Raw genomic sequence first — 16,045 nt, forward strand, 5'->3', positions numbered from 1 at the left:
CGAGCTTTCCCGCCAAATTTGTATTTTTTTATTTGGGTTCCGATTTTGGGCCTATTGGGTTGGACCGTATAATGAAATCATCAACTGCCCTAGTCTTGGCCTGATTTAACGAGAAGAATTATTTCATAATGAGAGCTCAAATCTTTTGATGACAAAAAGAGAGAGAGAGAGAGAGAGAGAGAGAGAGAGAGAGAGATAAAATATTTTAGAAGAAAATTAAAATTAAAATTTGTTTTAAGATTCTTCTGTGAGATTTTCAGTTTTCACCCTTGTTTTAGCCCAAAAACAAGTTAATAAAACAAGAAAAATCTCTGGTAATTATACAACTGAAGACATTTCAATTCATGTAAAATTTGCAAGGTGCATTAGTTATATTTGCAAGAAATTGTCCTTTTTTTTTTATCTTTAATATGACGGTATCATGTAATTTAGAAATAGGAAAATATCTAAATCCATTCACCCACTCCTCTGTCGAGCAATTTTTTTTTTCTAACCAATTTAAGTTGTGCACATACCCTTACATGAGTGTGAAACAAATATCTTAAGAACGAATTTGCTTGTGCCTTTTTATTTTTTGTCTCTTTTAAGAAAAACGTATTTAATTAAAAACATAATAGTAATTATATATTTTGAAAATAAAATTTTAGTAATTTTCTTAAAAAATTATTATCATAAAATTATATATATTTTTTACTTAACTAAATGCACTTAAATGTACAGTCAACAATTGTTAACCTCATGGAAATGCAAAAAAGTTACAACAATTCAATTCCAATTGATATCTACTTCTGTTTTTCCCTTTTTCCTTATTTTTTGGGAGGGGGGAGGAAGTATGATGCACATAAATAAGCTTCAAGCAATGAAATCAGTATGCTTTTCACAATCTTAACCAATATGAATGAGTTCTACTTCACACTTGCATTGATGGATCACTTGAATTGAGATGGAAATCAAATAACAAGAATGGGGCAACTGGAAAAGCATAATCCTCCAAATGCCTCTGATTAATGGCCTACCAACAAAAAAAGGAAGGGAAAAAATAACTTTACAATTATGTCAAACACAAAGTGGTATATCTTACAAGATATTGGAACCAACATATTGCAATTGGCTATTATCCCAAACAATCATAAACCTAAAACCATAAACGCCCAAGCAATTGACTAAGCTTTGCTCTGGTGTGTATGTAGGTCAACAGGAAGAGTAGAAATGCTGGCAGAAATTGTAAGCACAATCTGAACTCTGCACTCTCACATTATGATGCAATTACACTTTGATTCAAGCTTATTTGGGGGTTTTGTGCTGTCTACCTTGTTAGGAAGCCCAACATTGCGCGTCAAAGGCTCATCGACACTTTCATCATTCTCAGTCTTAGCAGAAGGGGATTTTACATCAGTTTCCATTGCCTTTGGCCTAGCCTTCTGGGGTTTCACAACGCGCTTGCCAGCAGTTCGGCTGCGAGAATCCTTTATATCAGAATTGGGTTTCCCCAATATAGTCACAGTCGGCTCAGAACCTTCCAATGGTTCCGAGTGTTCCTTTTCCATTGCTATTGTTGCAGCCTTATATGCAAGATCATGGATGATAGAACTGCAAAAAAGTATAGTATCTGTTGCCTCTTCAAGTGTAAGGCTTCTGGTGTTCCCTCCATCTTGACACTCCACTGTAACACTGGATCCCTCTGACATGGAAGCATTAGAAATTTGTCAGAAATTTGTGGAGGACTAATATTTTCTCCAAATAAAGCTTTAGCAGATAAAGTACATTACAAGCACTAAAGACACCATATACATAGAGAAGCAGAATCTGTTTTCATTTTCAATACAAAACTGAAGTGAGCCTAGTAATAAAATATTTGTTCAGATTTCAGAAACCTCAAAAAAAAAAAACACACAGCCACACTTGTTATTAGAGACCATTCAATGAATTGCGATGTTTAGAAAGTAGCATAAAACATATAAGTTAATCCAAATGCAATTCTTAATTGAAATGTAAGAAACTATACTACAAAATTGCTGCTGACTATAAAACCAACACAAAGATATCCTAACATATCAGGTACATCACTTTAGAGTATTATCATTATTATTAAAAATATGTCAAGAAACAACCGTTAAAAATAGCCTAACTCTATCTAAACCCTAAATCAGTACTATGAAACAGGTGAACCTAGTACACAAATCAATACTATAAGATAAAGCAGGTGAAGCTAGTATAGATAAAGCAGGTGAAGCTAGTATAGACTATCATTCTATAAAATTGCGTATCCCTTAAAATTTCTCAAAGTTAACATATGACAAGCTGTGTGCTACGTATATAGATGAGAGCATATGAGATATACATGAGAATAATAAGAAGAATCTTATGGAAAATTTTCATCATTGGCAATATCTTTTGTTTGAAATATCATCCCAGCATCATACCTAGGCCATGGGAGTACTCAGAAACAGAAGCTGTAAGACAATCGTTGGAATAATTTGGATCAGAATGTTCCTGAAATTCAGTGACAGTGCTCTTTGATACCAGAGATGGATCATCATCCACACCAGTATTATTCTGAGAACGGTTTTCCCCTTCTATCTCTGATTTTTCAATAATAGAATTGTTGGGAGTTACCAAAGCATCCATTCCATCAACACTAGAGTTATCCATATCATCTTTCTGATCAGAAAATGACTCCCTTTCCTTAACTGATGTTTCTGTATTTGAGACACTGGTTATGTTATTTGGATGGTCTTCAATATTATCACTTGAAAAACTTACCCCATGATTTGGAAATGATGCCCCTGAATTGTCATCAGGCTGAACACCAGTAGTAACTTGGCTTACTAGGTCTGAGCTACAAGCATCAATTATTCTACTATGATCATGACATTCAAGTTTATCTTCCTTGACACAAATTGAACCCATAGAGGCAGCCTCAATTACATCTGTCGCTGCATTTTCTGAACCTTGCATTTCTCGTAGATCTAGGGGTATCTCCTCTAGATTCCCACATTCTGTATTGTCAGGAGTTTCTTGTGTAGCAAAACCTAATCCATAGAGAGAATGGTTTGACATCCCAGAAAAGGACGAACCAGGGCTTGGAGGCTTGATTCTTACATCATAACCATAGTCTACATCCAATTTCCTGCCACTTGACTGCCTTTGGACACGAAAATCAGAATGTCTTGCTGAGCTGAAATCAACAGATGATGAGGTAGAATAACTGCTACGTCCAGTTGAGCTTCTAATACTGTTAACACTGTTTCTTGCAAAAGACAGATCATCATAAGATATGGTTGTGGCAGTAAAAGTCCTGCCCTGAACTACAGGTCCTTTACTGCTGCTTGACCTTTTTAGTAGTACAGAAATGCCAGCGCCTTCCAAGAGGTCCGCTTTTAAATTTGAGCGATCATTGGAAAGATACAACTGCTGATCCCCAGAATGATTAACAGGCTTCTTGTAATTGACCCCTGACTGGCCCACTTCTAGCTGATTGGCAAGCATTGGCCCACTTCTTTCCACCAGTGAACTTGAGAGAGGACTTTGTTGTGAGTGAATAAATTCACTGGACAAATTTTGAGTTTCCTCAGCATCTGGTTCACCAAGGGGAAACCTCATGTTACCCACATGAGTCTCTTGAGGCAGTTCAGACACAACAGTTAGTTGGTCTGTTTCAGCTGATGATTTTTCTTCTGCAGACATGTCTGTGGAAATCACTGAATTCTCTTTGGAAACTGCCAAAGTTGTCTGCGGGATGATATGTCTCAACAATGTGCTCTTCCTACTGCATTCTGGACATAGTCTAATATTCCTCTCAGCTCGATCAGTGGCCTCGTAATGGCAACCACAATGAGAACAGATTGCTGTATTCTCAAAAGTACCAATTTCTGTAATGTCACCTATGACAAGGGAAGTTTCTAAAGTTTCATTGAATTCTCTGTCAATAGCATGATAAACAGAATCTTCAGATTCAGTGGGATTTAAAGCAATCATAGGGCCTCTAGTTTTATTGTGCAGGACATCAACTGATTCATCATTGATCTCATGCCCAATGTCTACATCATCAATTTTATCAAAGGAAAATACTTCTTCATTAACATCATGGTATAATATCTTCTCAGTTTCACTTGCCACATCATCTTGATTGTGGTCACTCCCTTCAGTATCTGGTGGAAAACTAGTACCATGATCAGAGCTCACATTGCTGCTAGTTGTGATAGAGGAATTCCTAGATACCAGGGAATGTTGTGCAGAATTTGCTTTTCCAACATAAAAGGTTGTACTTGGCACACTTGATAATAGTGGCCTGAACATGTTCTGAGGACTCTTTCTATCCTGCACAGCATTGTAAGTTAACAAAACAACTAAGCAGTTTGATCCCAACCAACTATTTAAAGAAATAAGAGAAAAGATAATAGAAAAAGTGTAGATTTTAAGACAAATTCATGACTGAGCATTGGTTTCTCTGCCATTAAGAACAGCAAATGTGTCACCAATAGAAAAAACTTTGCTATAATAACCATGCTAGTGCAAGCATTTACTAGAGTAGCATTCTTATCAAGTGTACTTCAAAAATAATTTTACAGAGGAAAGGAAAACATGCATCAGAAGAACCAAATAAAGCATTTGTACCTAAGATTATACAGTGGTAAATAGAGCAAATATTATATCAAAGTTTTGATCATTGGTAGCCTAGTACGATCAAGGATCATTGACTCACTTGACTTTTCACTTAATTTGCATTGATTTGAATAGAAAAAAATGTACTACCTTAGCATGTATCAAAAAGGAAAATGCAAAAAGGAGGGAAAATTCAGGAGAATGAATGAGAAAGAGTCCTAAGAAGAGGAGGGACAACTACCTTAATAGGAATAGTCAGGTTTTAAATGGCATGATTGCTTGTCAGCAAATTGGCAGTGAACCATAGAGTGATTGAAAAAGGAAGTAAAGAGATTAGACAACAAAATACCATTTGCCGGAGAGCAGAGTCAAAAGATCTTTTAGGAGCAGAACTTGGGGACACCATCCTGGGCGACTTCTTGGAAATTGAAGGAGTTTTGCTATTTGAAAATGAACCACCCCTTCTTGAACTCAATTGGTCTAAACTGCCCACTGTGATGGACTGAAGAGAGTCCAGATCATCATCACCAGAAGATATGACAGAACCTTTGCTGTGTGAACTAAATTGGTCTCGATCATGACTATGAAAATAACTGCTGCTCCTGGAAGAAGTGGGAGACATTGATTGCCTGCCAAATTTAGGAGTATAATCTCTACCATTTCTGGATGCTGGAGATGACCCCCTCACATATGATGCTGGTCGATCAGCCATAGAAGTACGAAGATTGGGAGGAGCTTCAGTAGAGAAATCAGGAATATTAGTTTGCCATGCTCTTATCTTTGGTGAAGCAGAGTTTCCACGACTTGTCTTGACAGGGGAAGTTCCCCTAATCCCTGACGAGACTGCTGGAACACTGGATCCAGTGCTGATCCGTCGAGGAGTAGGAGTGGAAGACCTGGGAGCAGGTGTCCCAGGCTTAGCTGGAGGTGGAGATGGTCGCCTTGTGGGAGTAGCATGCTGCAAATTTTGTGTTGGACTAGAATTTGGTACTGATGAAGACCTTCCCCTTGATTGCGAGGTATTATTTCCAGAACGAGGAGATGAACTCAAACGGTTTGGACTTGCACTACCCCTACTGCTTTTGTAACTTCTCTCCATCTAAAAGAAGACATCCGACCAAAGATGGATAATTAAAACAACCACTACATTTTTCATAAGGAGGGTAAAAGCTAAGAAATTCTATGTAAGAGGTAATTAGGCATAAAAGGGATTTGAAAGCACACCGTCGATGATCTTGATATGGAAATGGGTTTACTTCGAGGCCTCCCTCTGCTGACAACATTTATTTCTGGTGGCTCCTCATCTAATGAAGGAAAAAGTGGTGTGTCTGGTGGTGTCAATAACCTTAAAATGAATAAAGCAGACATGTTGCAGCGTAAGTGAAGTAAGATGCGCATCAAACTCTCAAGCTTTGTGAATTGTCCACAAAATAGTACATTCTTAATGTGAAAGAAACACAATTGCAAACAGTTGGAATTGAAATCATAAAATTTGATCATAAAGCACAGATATGATTTAACAAGGTAAAATTCAAAAGACAGAAAAGACTACGCACCAATCGTAGTCATTCTTGTCACCATCTGCATTAAGCAAGTCACTGGTTTCTCCTCGACCAGGAATGGATATCCCATGCTTGATATCAGAAAAATGTCTCAACTTTGTCGCTGTAAATTAATAACAAAAACAACAGGGAGAAATGCATGAGCATCACCCAAATAAAACAACCAAGAAAACAGACACGTTCTCTTCTTAAGATGTCAGTAAAGAAAATTACAGAATGAGTCTTCCAAGTCATCTGATGACTGAAGCAAAAAATTCTCTCTTTCTCTGGACTGCATTTCACTGAACAAAGCAAGATCTTCATCTTTCTCTCTCAAGATCAATCCACTTTCAAGACTGCGCCCACGCTTGTGACTGTCTGATCTTTGCTCTCCACTTGGAGAGCATCTAAATGCTGGGGAAGGTGGCATCTCCACTACCCAATGCAGGGTGTCAAACAAGTGTCACCTCAAGTTCTCCATACAATCCAAATTCAAAAACCTTCCACACTCTAACCAACAATCAATGATTAACACATACCTGATACCTCAATCTCACAACAAATTCAATATCCAAACATCAGTTTCAGCAGAATCCCACTTTCCTTCACCATGAGCTCTCTCCTCAGCCTTCACTACTACTTCTCTAAACACCCAACATACTCTGGCATCACAGCCAATGTGACTGAACAGCCAAACCACATATCCTAAACAAACAAAAGCTAATTTGGCATATTAAAACAGTAACAGAAACAACTGTACCATTCAAAAAGCAATGTCATACACCTCAACATGCATATGCAATAAGCATCCAAAACCAATATTGAAGATATTCCACACCCTGAAACCCTAGGATATTGGCCAGTAGCAGATCCTAATTATGCAGTTGACGTGCACGGCCAAAAGGGTAGCCAATTCAAACGCCAAAATTCAAGCTTGAGCGCCTATTAAAGCCACCATTGAAGTTAAAAGCACACCATAGGAGTGTAGCAGCTGAACGTGGCTCACTAAATTTCCAAGTCAAATAGCTTCAAACACAGTTCCACTATTAGGATCCCAAGTTCGAAGATTAAAAAACAAAATAAAATAATAAAAACAAAAACAAAAAAATAGAGCTTAAATGCCAATTACAATGCGACGAACGTTGAATCAGACATCCGGATCTACAGCATTCATGGCTTCTTCTGAGCGACCAAAAAGTACAGATCAGAACCAGTGTGATCCAACGGTTCCAACAAACTCTAAAAAAAATTCTATTATTCTCTCTCCTCACACAATTTTATTTTTTCAGTTCTGAAAAAATAAGAATATTGGACTGCAATTTGAGAATAATAATATTAATACTGGACCAAAACCTTTGTTTGTTGTCGTTTGATTTGCTGTTTTTTCCTCAACACCAAGCATTCTTTCTTTTCTTTTTTTCCTTTTTCCCTTTCTTAACCTTTTCTTTTTCTTCAGCTTCCTTTTTCAGTTTCCGTTACTATTGCCTTGTAGATTCCCTCTGATTTTCCATACTTCTTTTCCTTTTAAATTTTACTTCAATACTTCACATTTTTTTTGAAAAAAAAGAAGAAATAGATGTTTTCTACTTTTCTATTTTCCCATTTTGTGTTTGCGTATAAGAATTAAGAGTATTGATTTGTCGATTTTGATTTTTCGATTTTTAGTTCCACTTGTCATTGTAGCTTTGGAACCGTTTTCTACCTTTTTAATTGCAAACATAAATTGGATTGAATGGGATATTATAAATGTGCTGGTCGAAGGTTATGTGTAGGATGTTCCATTTAATGCCTACGGTGTTACCACATTGAAGCCAAGTTTGGACTTTTGGACCCTCTCATCGCATGAAGGGACTCAAGTAGTAATATTAATAGCGGTGGAATTGATTGGGGTCAATTTTTGGGACTAACCAATTAAATTTCTTATCACATTCAGTAAATGTATGTTACATTGATCCGTAGAGCAATCAAAAAGATTTGACTCGTTGAAAACCCAAAAAGGGCAAAAAAATATGTACTAATTTGGTGGAAAAATCTTCTATTTCAACTTGGAGCTAATAGACAAAAAGATAGTTTTATTAAGCTTCATTGGCATAATTTAAAAGTAACGAACAATTTAGAGACAATGTATAAGAAAAAACATACAGAGCATTGTTTATGTTGATGTTTAAAACAAAGTCCATCTCACGAGAACTGAACAATCACGATCAGTGGCATCATTTTGGTGAGGTTGGCATTTTAAACAAGTGATATGTCCTAATTAGTTTATTTGTGGCCAAAGGTTTCTTTCTACGAAAATAATGTTTTTTTAATAAATTAATGTGTAAATTGGTGACAAACGAAAAAGCCAAGAAAGAAAAAACTTGAGGGGAAAGGAATGAGGTTCTGTGGGGCAATGTGGGATAAAGTCAACATAACAACTGAGTTATCATTAACCAATAGCTAGCTGTGTACACTAATGGAAAGATTATCCAATTATGTCTATTTAATTGGTAGGTGATGAAGGAAACTTAAAAGGCTATTTGTTAATCATTTCAATTGCTTTAAGCCTTTTTCTCGTGTATGGTCCTAAACACATTATTTTAAGGAGTTTTGGAATATATTTTTTAATATACATTTAATTATTAGTTAAAATTTATTAAAATTTATGATTATAAGTTGAATTTATTAAATATTAAATATGAAGCTCACATAATTCTCATAAATTTCAACAAATAATAAAAAATCTAATTAAAAAACTGTTTTAGTGTTGCTAACATATTTTCACCATTTTATATCGATCTCGTTTTTTTATTTAGAATTGTCTTAAGGATAAAGATCATCTGCTTTGAATAGTGTATTCTCTTCGTTTTTTAGTGTTGCTATCATCTGATGATTTATATTTATCAGACTGAGCTTGTTATTATTTTTTATCATATAATCAAAAGTTTTATGGCTTTAGATTTCTTTGCAATTTAGGGTTTAGGCATAGGGTGCCATCCTCGTTTTAATAAGTGTATAAAAAATTGATTAAAAATATTTATACTATTTAATCATATTTAATGGCCATGAAATAAAAGAGTTGATAATTCTATTTCTCACCACAATTGATTAAAAATGGGAAGTGAAAACACTGTAAAATTACCAGTTGTCAAAATTGTTCTTGTTAATATGTATATTTACGTTAATTGCGTAATGCATAAAAGATATACATTAATTTCTTATAAATATATAATTGCTAATGGATCATTTCAGTAGCAGTTTAGCAAAAGTAATTATGTACCACTATCAGCACAAACTTACAGTTAGGAAAGGAAATAAGCTAAACTGTTATTAATTAAGTGAGTTAGATTATGTTTTTTATTTTAGTTAAAAGAATAATAATTTTCTCATACTAGTTATTACTTAGTACTATTAATGTATACATCTTAAAAAGTATATTGGTTTGATTAATTACTTAAGAAAAAAACTAATTTTGTTGTAATATTCTTATCAAAGCTATTGCAATAGTTAGGTAATAATCAATTTTAAGATTATTTCAATTATTACTTGACAAAATTTATTTTAAATAAATAAGGGTGATATTAAAAATTTTAATTAATACTTTTTAATATCTTTAAATAAAAATAACTTGAGACAAATAAAATTTAATAAGTGATATTTATTTGAAGCAATGAGCATGTGGATCAACGGTTAAAATATTGATTTAACTTAACTTATAATCTTAAATTTCATATTTAAAATTTAATAATATAATTGTTATTTAAACATATAATTTTATTATTTATAGTAATTTTATTTAACTTGAAAATAGTTATCTTTAATGGAAAATATATGTGGTATAGAAAAAAAATATAATAATTAATTAAAGATGGAAAGATTAACTTTTAGGTAATTTTATTTATTTTAATATGCTAACCTATTTAAATAATAATAATAATGATATACTATATTCTTAATTTTTTAAAAATATATAATTAGTAGTCTATTTAAATAATTACAATAATAATAACAATAACTTATTTAAGATTATATCGTTTTCAACTGAGTTGTGATTAACCATTTCGTATAGAAAAGTCAGTGTTGATTATAGGAATTGGGAGAAAACTGTGATGTTGTAGGCACATCTAATACAAAGGCGTTTTAATTTAAAATTAAAGTTAATTTTAAACTATTTAAAAATATTAAAATATGTATTTAAATTAGTTATAATCACAAGATTCATATTAAAATGTTTGGTACTGTAGAATAAATCAATTTTAAAAATCTGTCAATAAAAGAGTTGGCCAAATGTATAGAGGTAAAGTCAAAAAGGCAATTCAGTCAATTTATATATACTTTTTTTTTATGCCGAGCTATGATTTAGACTCGGAACCTTGAGATTGAGTGTGTAAGATATTTTTAACATTTATAAATTATTATTTTTTCTTTTTTATAAGAAATAAAATAAAATATTTTTTTATTATAAAAAATAAATAATAAATTTAAAATATATTAATTATTAAAAATTTTTATACTTTTCTTTTATTAGTATTATTAAATATACAAATGACTAATCATTTAACATTATGAGGATTCTTAAAATAAAATTTATATTTATAAAAAATATAATTGATTTAATTATTTTTGTTGGTCTCATGATTTAGTTTTTGTTTGTTATAAAAAAGACTGAAAATATTACCATAAATGATAGATATTTTGAAATATTATATATTTCATTCCTTTCAAATAAATATTATTTAAAGTTTTAGATGAGGATTTAGAAAGACAGTAAAATCTCTTAATTTTAAGAAAATGTAAGTTCTTTTGTCTCATTATTGTTTTTAATTTCATTTAATTAGTGTTAATTAACTTGGTGCTTGAAATTTAGTATGGAATTCGAATTGGTTCATATGGACATGATTGATTATTATTTCAAAAATAGTTTTTATAATTTTAAAAAACAATAAAGTCCTTTGGTAAAGGTTATTTTTATTTGAACTTTAAAAACAAAATTTCATTTCTATTAGGGAAAAAAAAACCAAAATAAAGGGATGTTTTCAAAGGATTTTTCTGTTTTCACAATGACTATCTTGAGAATTATTCTCTTCATTGGTGCAATTTTGAATAAACTCATCTATCCCTTACATCACCATGGATTTAGATGAGTGCGTGACATCTCAATCTTTCTTGCAAGATGAAGACTTCGACGATGATGTTAATGATGGGTTTGATCATAACCAGCATCTCAATCCCCACAACTTGTCCATGTTTTGTGTGTACTAGTAGCAACTTTTGTGGTGTTGACAAAAACGACATTGATAATCTTCCATTGCATGTCACGCTTTGTTGAAAGTTTGAAAGGTGATGGAGATGCAAATGAGGAGTTCTTAGGTGACAATATGCTACTTTAAGGTGTCCTTTGGGTCTGAAAACAAAATGGGTTGCTGTTATTCTTTGTAGGCTTCGCCCCCACACTACAGAAATTGGCCTCTGCGGTTGCAAATGAAGGACTATGCCAATGACAATGGGGTCGAAAGTGTATTCATGTTGCAAGAAAAAAAAACTTAAGAACAATGATCCACGAAAGATGAGAACAAGGGACGAAAGGGTTACTTTATTTTAAACATTAAAATTGATATTATATGTAATTTTTTATTATAAACTTATCTAGTAAAGTGTGATTAAGCCCTACTTGTTAAATTATTTATCACAAAATAAATAAATAAATAAAAGAGGTTCCCGTAAGAATTAAATCATGTGCTATTTTAGCTATTGAGACATGCTTTTATACTACTGTTGTATTACCATCTTTTACGAAAATGACGTAATGAAAAATCTATTATATTTAATTTTTTTATTGATGACATTAATTTAATTTATATTTATGTATATATTAATATTCTATTATTATATTTTTATCTTGTGAAAAATTATTAGTTGATATCGTTTTGAGATAATTACTATAAGAATTAATGGTTCTTAGTGATATAATAATTTATAATTGATTGATAATATATAGTTTTATACTATTAGTATAAAAATATATACGTCAATAGTACATTAAAATTAAATTAAAACAAAATTTGCCCCCCGAAATAAGCGACGAGCAAAATTTTCGTTTAAAAGGATTGTTGAATCCAAACTTAGGTGCTTCCCATGATAAGATAAAATAATAATAAATAATAACAATAAGATGAGCTCTTTAATTGCCTCTTTGTGTGTTCTAAATTGTAGCCTTGGCATAGAGGATTAGGACCATGGTTACTAAATACTTCATTCTTTAACAGAGACATCTATTATTGTTTTTGTTTTCTTTGATATAGTTTTTTAAAAATAAAAAAGTTACCAAATAAAGAAAAATAAGCATAGCAGAAATAGTAATACAGGAATATGGAAAATATATGATTAAGGTTTGCAATGAAATAATATTTGTGTATGAAAAATGAATGTGATGGGATGTCTGAGGCGACCAAACTGTGTCCTTTTTGGAGGCAGAGCTAACCTGACGAAAAGCAGTGGCAGTGAGGTTTTGGCTTTACAGCAGTTCGCATGGAATGGGAAGGGTATGAAGAATCAGCATCAGCATGTGGATGCGCCTGTTGTTGTAGTCACCGGAGCCTCCAGAGGCATTGGCCGCGCTATTGCACTCTCCTTCGGTAAAGCCTCTTCCAAGGTTCGTTTCCTACCTCATCTCATCCACTTGCTATAATGTAATGTTGATTATACTTTTATAAGACCTAATTGAAAGAGTTTTATGACTTTCATAATCAGTTTTTTTACTTATTTATACAAGTTATTTTGTATAGTTTATCGAAATAAATTTCATTCATAAACTGTTATTTAGAAAAAATTATTAAATAAGTTGTATATTTTAACACACTCTTGTATAATCCCTAGGTTGCATGGGTATGAATACGTATATTGAGTATAATGTGATACACAAATATGAAAAAATTGTAAAAAATGTTTGTAATCGATCTTGGCAATATATATTAACTATAATATACTTATATTTGTGTATGCATGTTTAATATTTTATAATATAATTAAATAATGACAGATATACATAGAATATGAATGCACAACTTCCTTACGTAACTGTACAATAGAATTAGAGTGCAATTTCTCTTCCTATAAACTAGCTGTTAAGAGTGAATTAGGCCTCATTCTCTAATATTAGAACTACTCATTATTGTGATGTCACATGCATTTCTTTTCTATCTATTGCTTGCAGGTCCTCGTCAACTATGCCACCTCATACACGCAAGCTCAGGAGGTTTCTAATTTGGTACACTTCAACATGTTCTTCCTCTCTTTCTGTTTTTATTTTACGTAATACATCAATATATATATATGTCATTGCATGCTAATTACCTTCGTTGTTCTTTCAAGTTTTTGGTTCCGTTTCGTGATGTTTTAATTTTTTTATGCGGTGGAATTCACGAAGAGGATGCAATTTAAATATCAAGAAAAATATGGTGCAAAGTGTATTTAAGATAATATGGTGCTCTTGCTAGCATTCCTCGATAATTGAATGACTTGCTTCCTAGAAAAAATTAGGGAAGACTGTTTTGCTTATATAGAGTTTGAATCTGTTTTTATTCACTCTTGAATTTGTGGGTTGGTTGTTATTCTTGTGTGTCATGTTTGATAAGATTTGTAGCATTTCTCATGTTTCTATGCGTTATTCATGAGTCACTGAATCAGTGTTGAAGCTAGCAGCTAGGTTATGCTGATTGACTGGCATTAATTTCTTTGATTACTACTCTCAGATTGAGGCATTTGGTGGACAAGCTCTTACTTTTGCTGGAGACGTTTCCAATGAGGCTGATGTGGAGTCTATGATTAAAACTGTGAGTAAATATTTTTTTCATAAAAGGTTTTTATTTATAGATATTTAAATTCAGTTTTAAAAGTTGAGATTAATAAAATCAATTTTTTTATTTATTAGATTGATCAAATTATTGTACGTTAATTGATTCGTGACTTCAACATCTGCAGGCAGTGGATACATGGGGAACTGTTGATGTATTGGTAAATAATGCAGGTAAATTGAATATATAAATCTCTGGTGCTACAACTTATTTGTTTTAATTTCAGATTTCATGCTTAAATAAAATTATCATTGGTTCAGGAATTACTCGGGATGGTTTGTTAATGAGAATGAAGAAATCACAATGGCAGGACGTCATTGATCTAAATCTCACCAGTGTTTTTCTTTGCACTCAGGTAAAAAAAAAAAAAAAAATTGCTCACAATTTGAGTTCATATTAAATTAAGGCAAATGCTAACGAAGGTCTTTATGACACTGATTAAGAAATCAAAAGTGAGAAGTTTTAGTCTAAAATGTTGTCAATGCACCTTCCCTAGCCCATTATTTCTAATACAATCTAACATAGTTTTCAATATAAAAATTCACTTTTAGTTTTGGACACCGATTAGCACGACTAGTCAAGTAATTTTTAAAAAAATTTAAGAAAAAGAAGCTGAGATGGTTTGCTTTTTGCAGGCAGCAGCAAAGATTATGACGATGAAGAAGAAGGTAATATCACACTTTAAGGGTATGTTTATTTTCAATTTTTAAAAGAGTTTTCTCTTTTTAAAAATAAAAAATACATGTATTTTTAATTTTTTAAAAGGAGAAAACTCTTTTAAAAATTGCAAAACAAACATGCTCTAAATATACCCTCCCCATCCCTTTCCCCTTATAATTTGTTTATAGAAGAAGGGGTTTTTGTTGGATAGAAGAACCCTTTAAGCTTTCAATTGACTTCTTTCTTTGTGAATTAATCACTTTTCATGCTAACGACAATATCTATGTAAATTACCATGTTAACTAATAACTACAGATTATTTTTGCATTCAGCCCATTGTGATTCTTTTTATTTAATTTACAAAATGACATTCAGTGGTTGCTGAATTGAGCTCTCTATTATCATATCTCAGTTTACTCACTAGTATTTTTGCAGGGAAGGATAGTGAATATTGCATCAGTTATAGGTGTGGTTGGGAATGTTGGACAAGCCAATTATAGTGCTGCAAAAGCAGGCGTAATTGGCCTAACAAAATCTGCTGCGAGGGAATATGCTAGCAGAAACATCACTGTAATTTATTGTGCCTTAGATCCATGAGCACAAGTTATGAATTGATGGAATTAATTAAAAGGGGGTATATTTTTATGACAGGTTAATGCGGTTGCCCCAGGGTTTATTGCATCTGATATGACTGCAAAACTAGGACAAGACATTGAGAAAAAAATATTGGAGGCAATTCCTTTAGGTGAGTGTGACCAAAAGATTCTTAACTCTGAAGCAAATGTAATTAAAGTTTTAAAATATTTAAAAAATGTTGGTAGCTTAATTAATTACAATTTCCACCATGATTCAGGAAGATTTGGTCAACCTGAAGAAGTAGCTGGACTAGTGGAATTCTTGGCTCTTAGTCCTGCTGCTAATTACATCACTGGGCAGGTCATTATTTATTTCCCAATTGGTTTTCTAAACATATAACCAAATGATGAGTTTAGTGTATCATTAAACTTAGGCTTTTGTAACTAATATCTTATTTTATTTTTCAATTCTTCTGTTGTGTGTTTTAATAAACCATAATTGCCATGTAACAGGTGTTCACTATTGATGGGGGTATGGCGATGTAAGTCAACAATTTTCTGTATAGCAACTTGAACTTCTTTACATCAGAGTTCATCCCAATGGTCATATAATTTCAAATTTCTATGTTATATGATGATAGTTTGTTCTATGCTGATTTCTGCTCAAGCTAGTTATACGTGGTGGTGACTTATGGTAGAACTTTAGTTGAGCTTTTAACATTTCTTGGGATCAATTCGGCATATTGTTGCATTTTGGTGATTATTGGGGTCGCAATATTACATTTTACATTTCATGCGATTATGCAATCTTGAGCAACCTTTCCTTGATGAT

The 16,045-nt window shown here is 32.5% G+C and overlaps 2 protein-coding genes across 3 annotated transcripts; one reads left to right on the forward strand and one right to left on the reverse strand.

Moving 5' to 3' along the window:
* Window positions 1-848: 848 nt before the first annotated feature.
* LOC113854471 lies at window positions 849-7,675 on the reverse strand. 2 transcript variants are annotated; one of them, XM_027485469.1, is made up of 7 exons: window positions 7,500-7,675; window positions 6,381-7,385; window positions 6,162-6,270; window positions 5,830-5,950; window positions 4,955-5,704; window positions 2,424-4,320; window positions 849-1,681 (listed from the first exon to the last, which is right to left on the reverse strand). In XM_027485469.1, exons 2-7 carry the CDS (start codon window positions 6,574-6,576, stop codon window positions 1,251-1,253), a joined length of 3,504 nt encoding a protein of 1,167 aa, XP_027341270.1. In that variant the 5' UTR covers window positions 6,577-7,385; window positions 7,500-7,675; the 3' UTR covers window positions 849-1,250. The 2 variants fall into 2 exon arrangements, with proteins under 2 accessions (XP_027341270.1, XP_027341269.1); XM_027485468.1 differs by having other exon boundaries at window positions 6,381-7,675.
* A 4,871-nt stretch (window positions 7,676-12,546) lies between these two features.
* On the forward strand, window positions 12,547-15,759 carry LOC113855842 (3-oxoacyl-[acyl-carrier-protein] reductase 4-like). The gene is made up of 10 exons (XM_027487470.1): window positions 12,547-12,777; window positions 13,339-13,392; window positions 13,877-13,957; window positions 14,106-14,151; window positions 14,239-14,333; window positions 14,614-14,646; window positions 15,074-15,208; window positions 15,290-15,383; window positions 15,492-15,574; window positions 15,727-15,759. The coding sequence occupies exons 1-10, from the start codon at window positions 12,547-12,549 to the stop codon at window positions 15,757-15,759; spliced, it is 885 nt and encodes a 294-aa protein (XP_027343271.1).
* Window positions 15,760-16,045: the final 286 nt, after the last annotated feature.

The sequence above is a fragment of the Abrus precatorius genome, unplaced genomic scaffold (assembly GCF_003935025.1).
Source record: "Abrus precatorius isolate BTA unplaced genomic scaffold, Abrus_2018 Scaffold11, whole genome shotgun sequence".
Lineage (NCBI taxonomy): Eukaryota > Viridiplantae > Streptophyta > Magnoliopsida > Fabales > Fabaceae > Abrus > Abrus precatorius.

Bases quoted from the DNA above. Each gene is read 5' to 3' on its own strand.
- LOC113854471 (XM_027485469.1), bottom strand. From the start codon at position 6,576: ATGCCACCTTCCCCAGCATTTAGATGCTCTCCAAGTGGAGAGCAAAGA. The intron at 5,951-6,161 runs GTGCGTAGTCTT...ATTCATTTTAAG, and splicing joins GACAAGAATGACTACGATTG to GTTATTGACACCACCAGACA. The intron at 5,705-5,829 runs GTGTGCTTTCAA...GTCTTCTTTTAG, and splicing joins CCATATCAAGATCATCGACG to ATGGAGAGAAGTTACAAAAG.
- LOC113855842 (XM_027487470.1), top strand. From the start codon at position 12,547: ATGAATGTGATGGGATGTCTGAGGCGACCAAACTGTGTCCTTTTTGGA. The intron at 12,778-13,338 runs GTTCGTTTCCTA...TATTGCTTGCAG, and splicing joins TCGGTAAAGCCTCTTCCAAG to GTCCTCGTCAACTATGCCAC. The intron at 14,152-14,238 runs GTAAATTGAATA...TCATTGGTTCAG, and splicing joins TGTATTGGTAAATAATGCAG to GAATTACTCGGGATGGTTTG.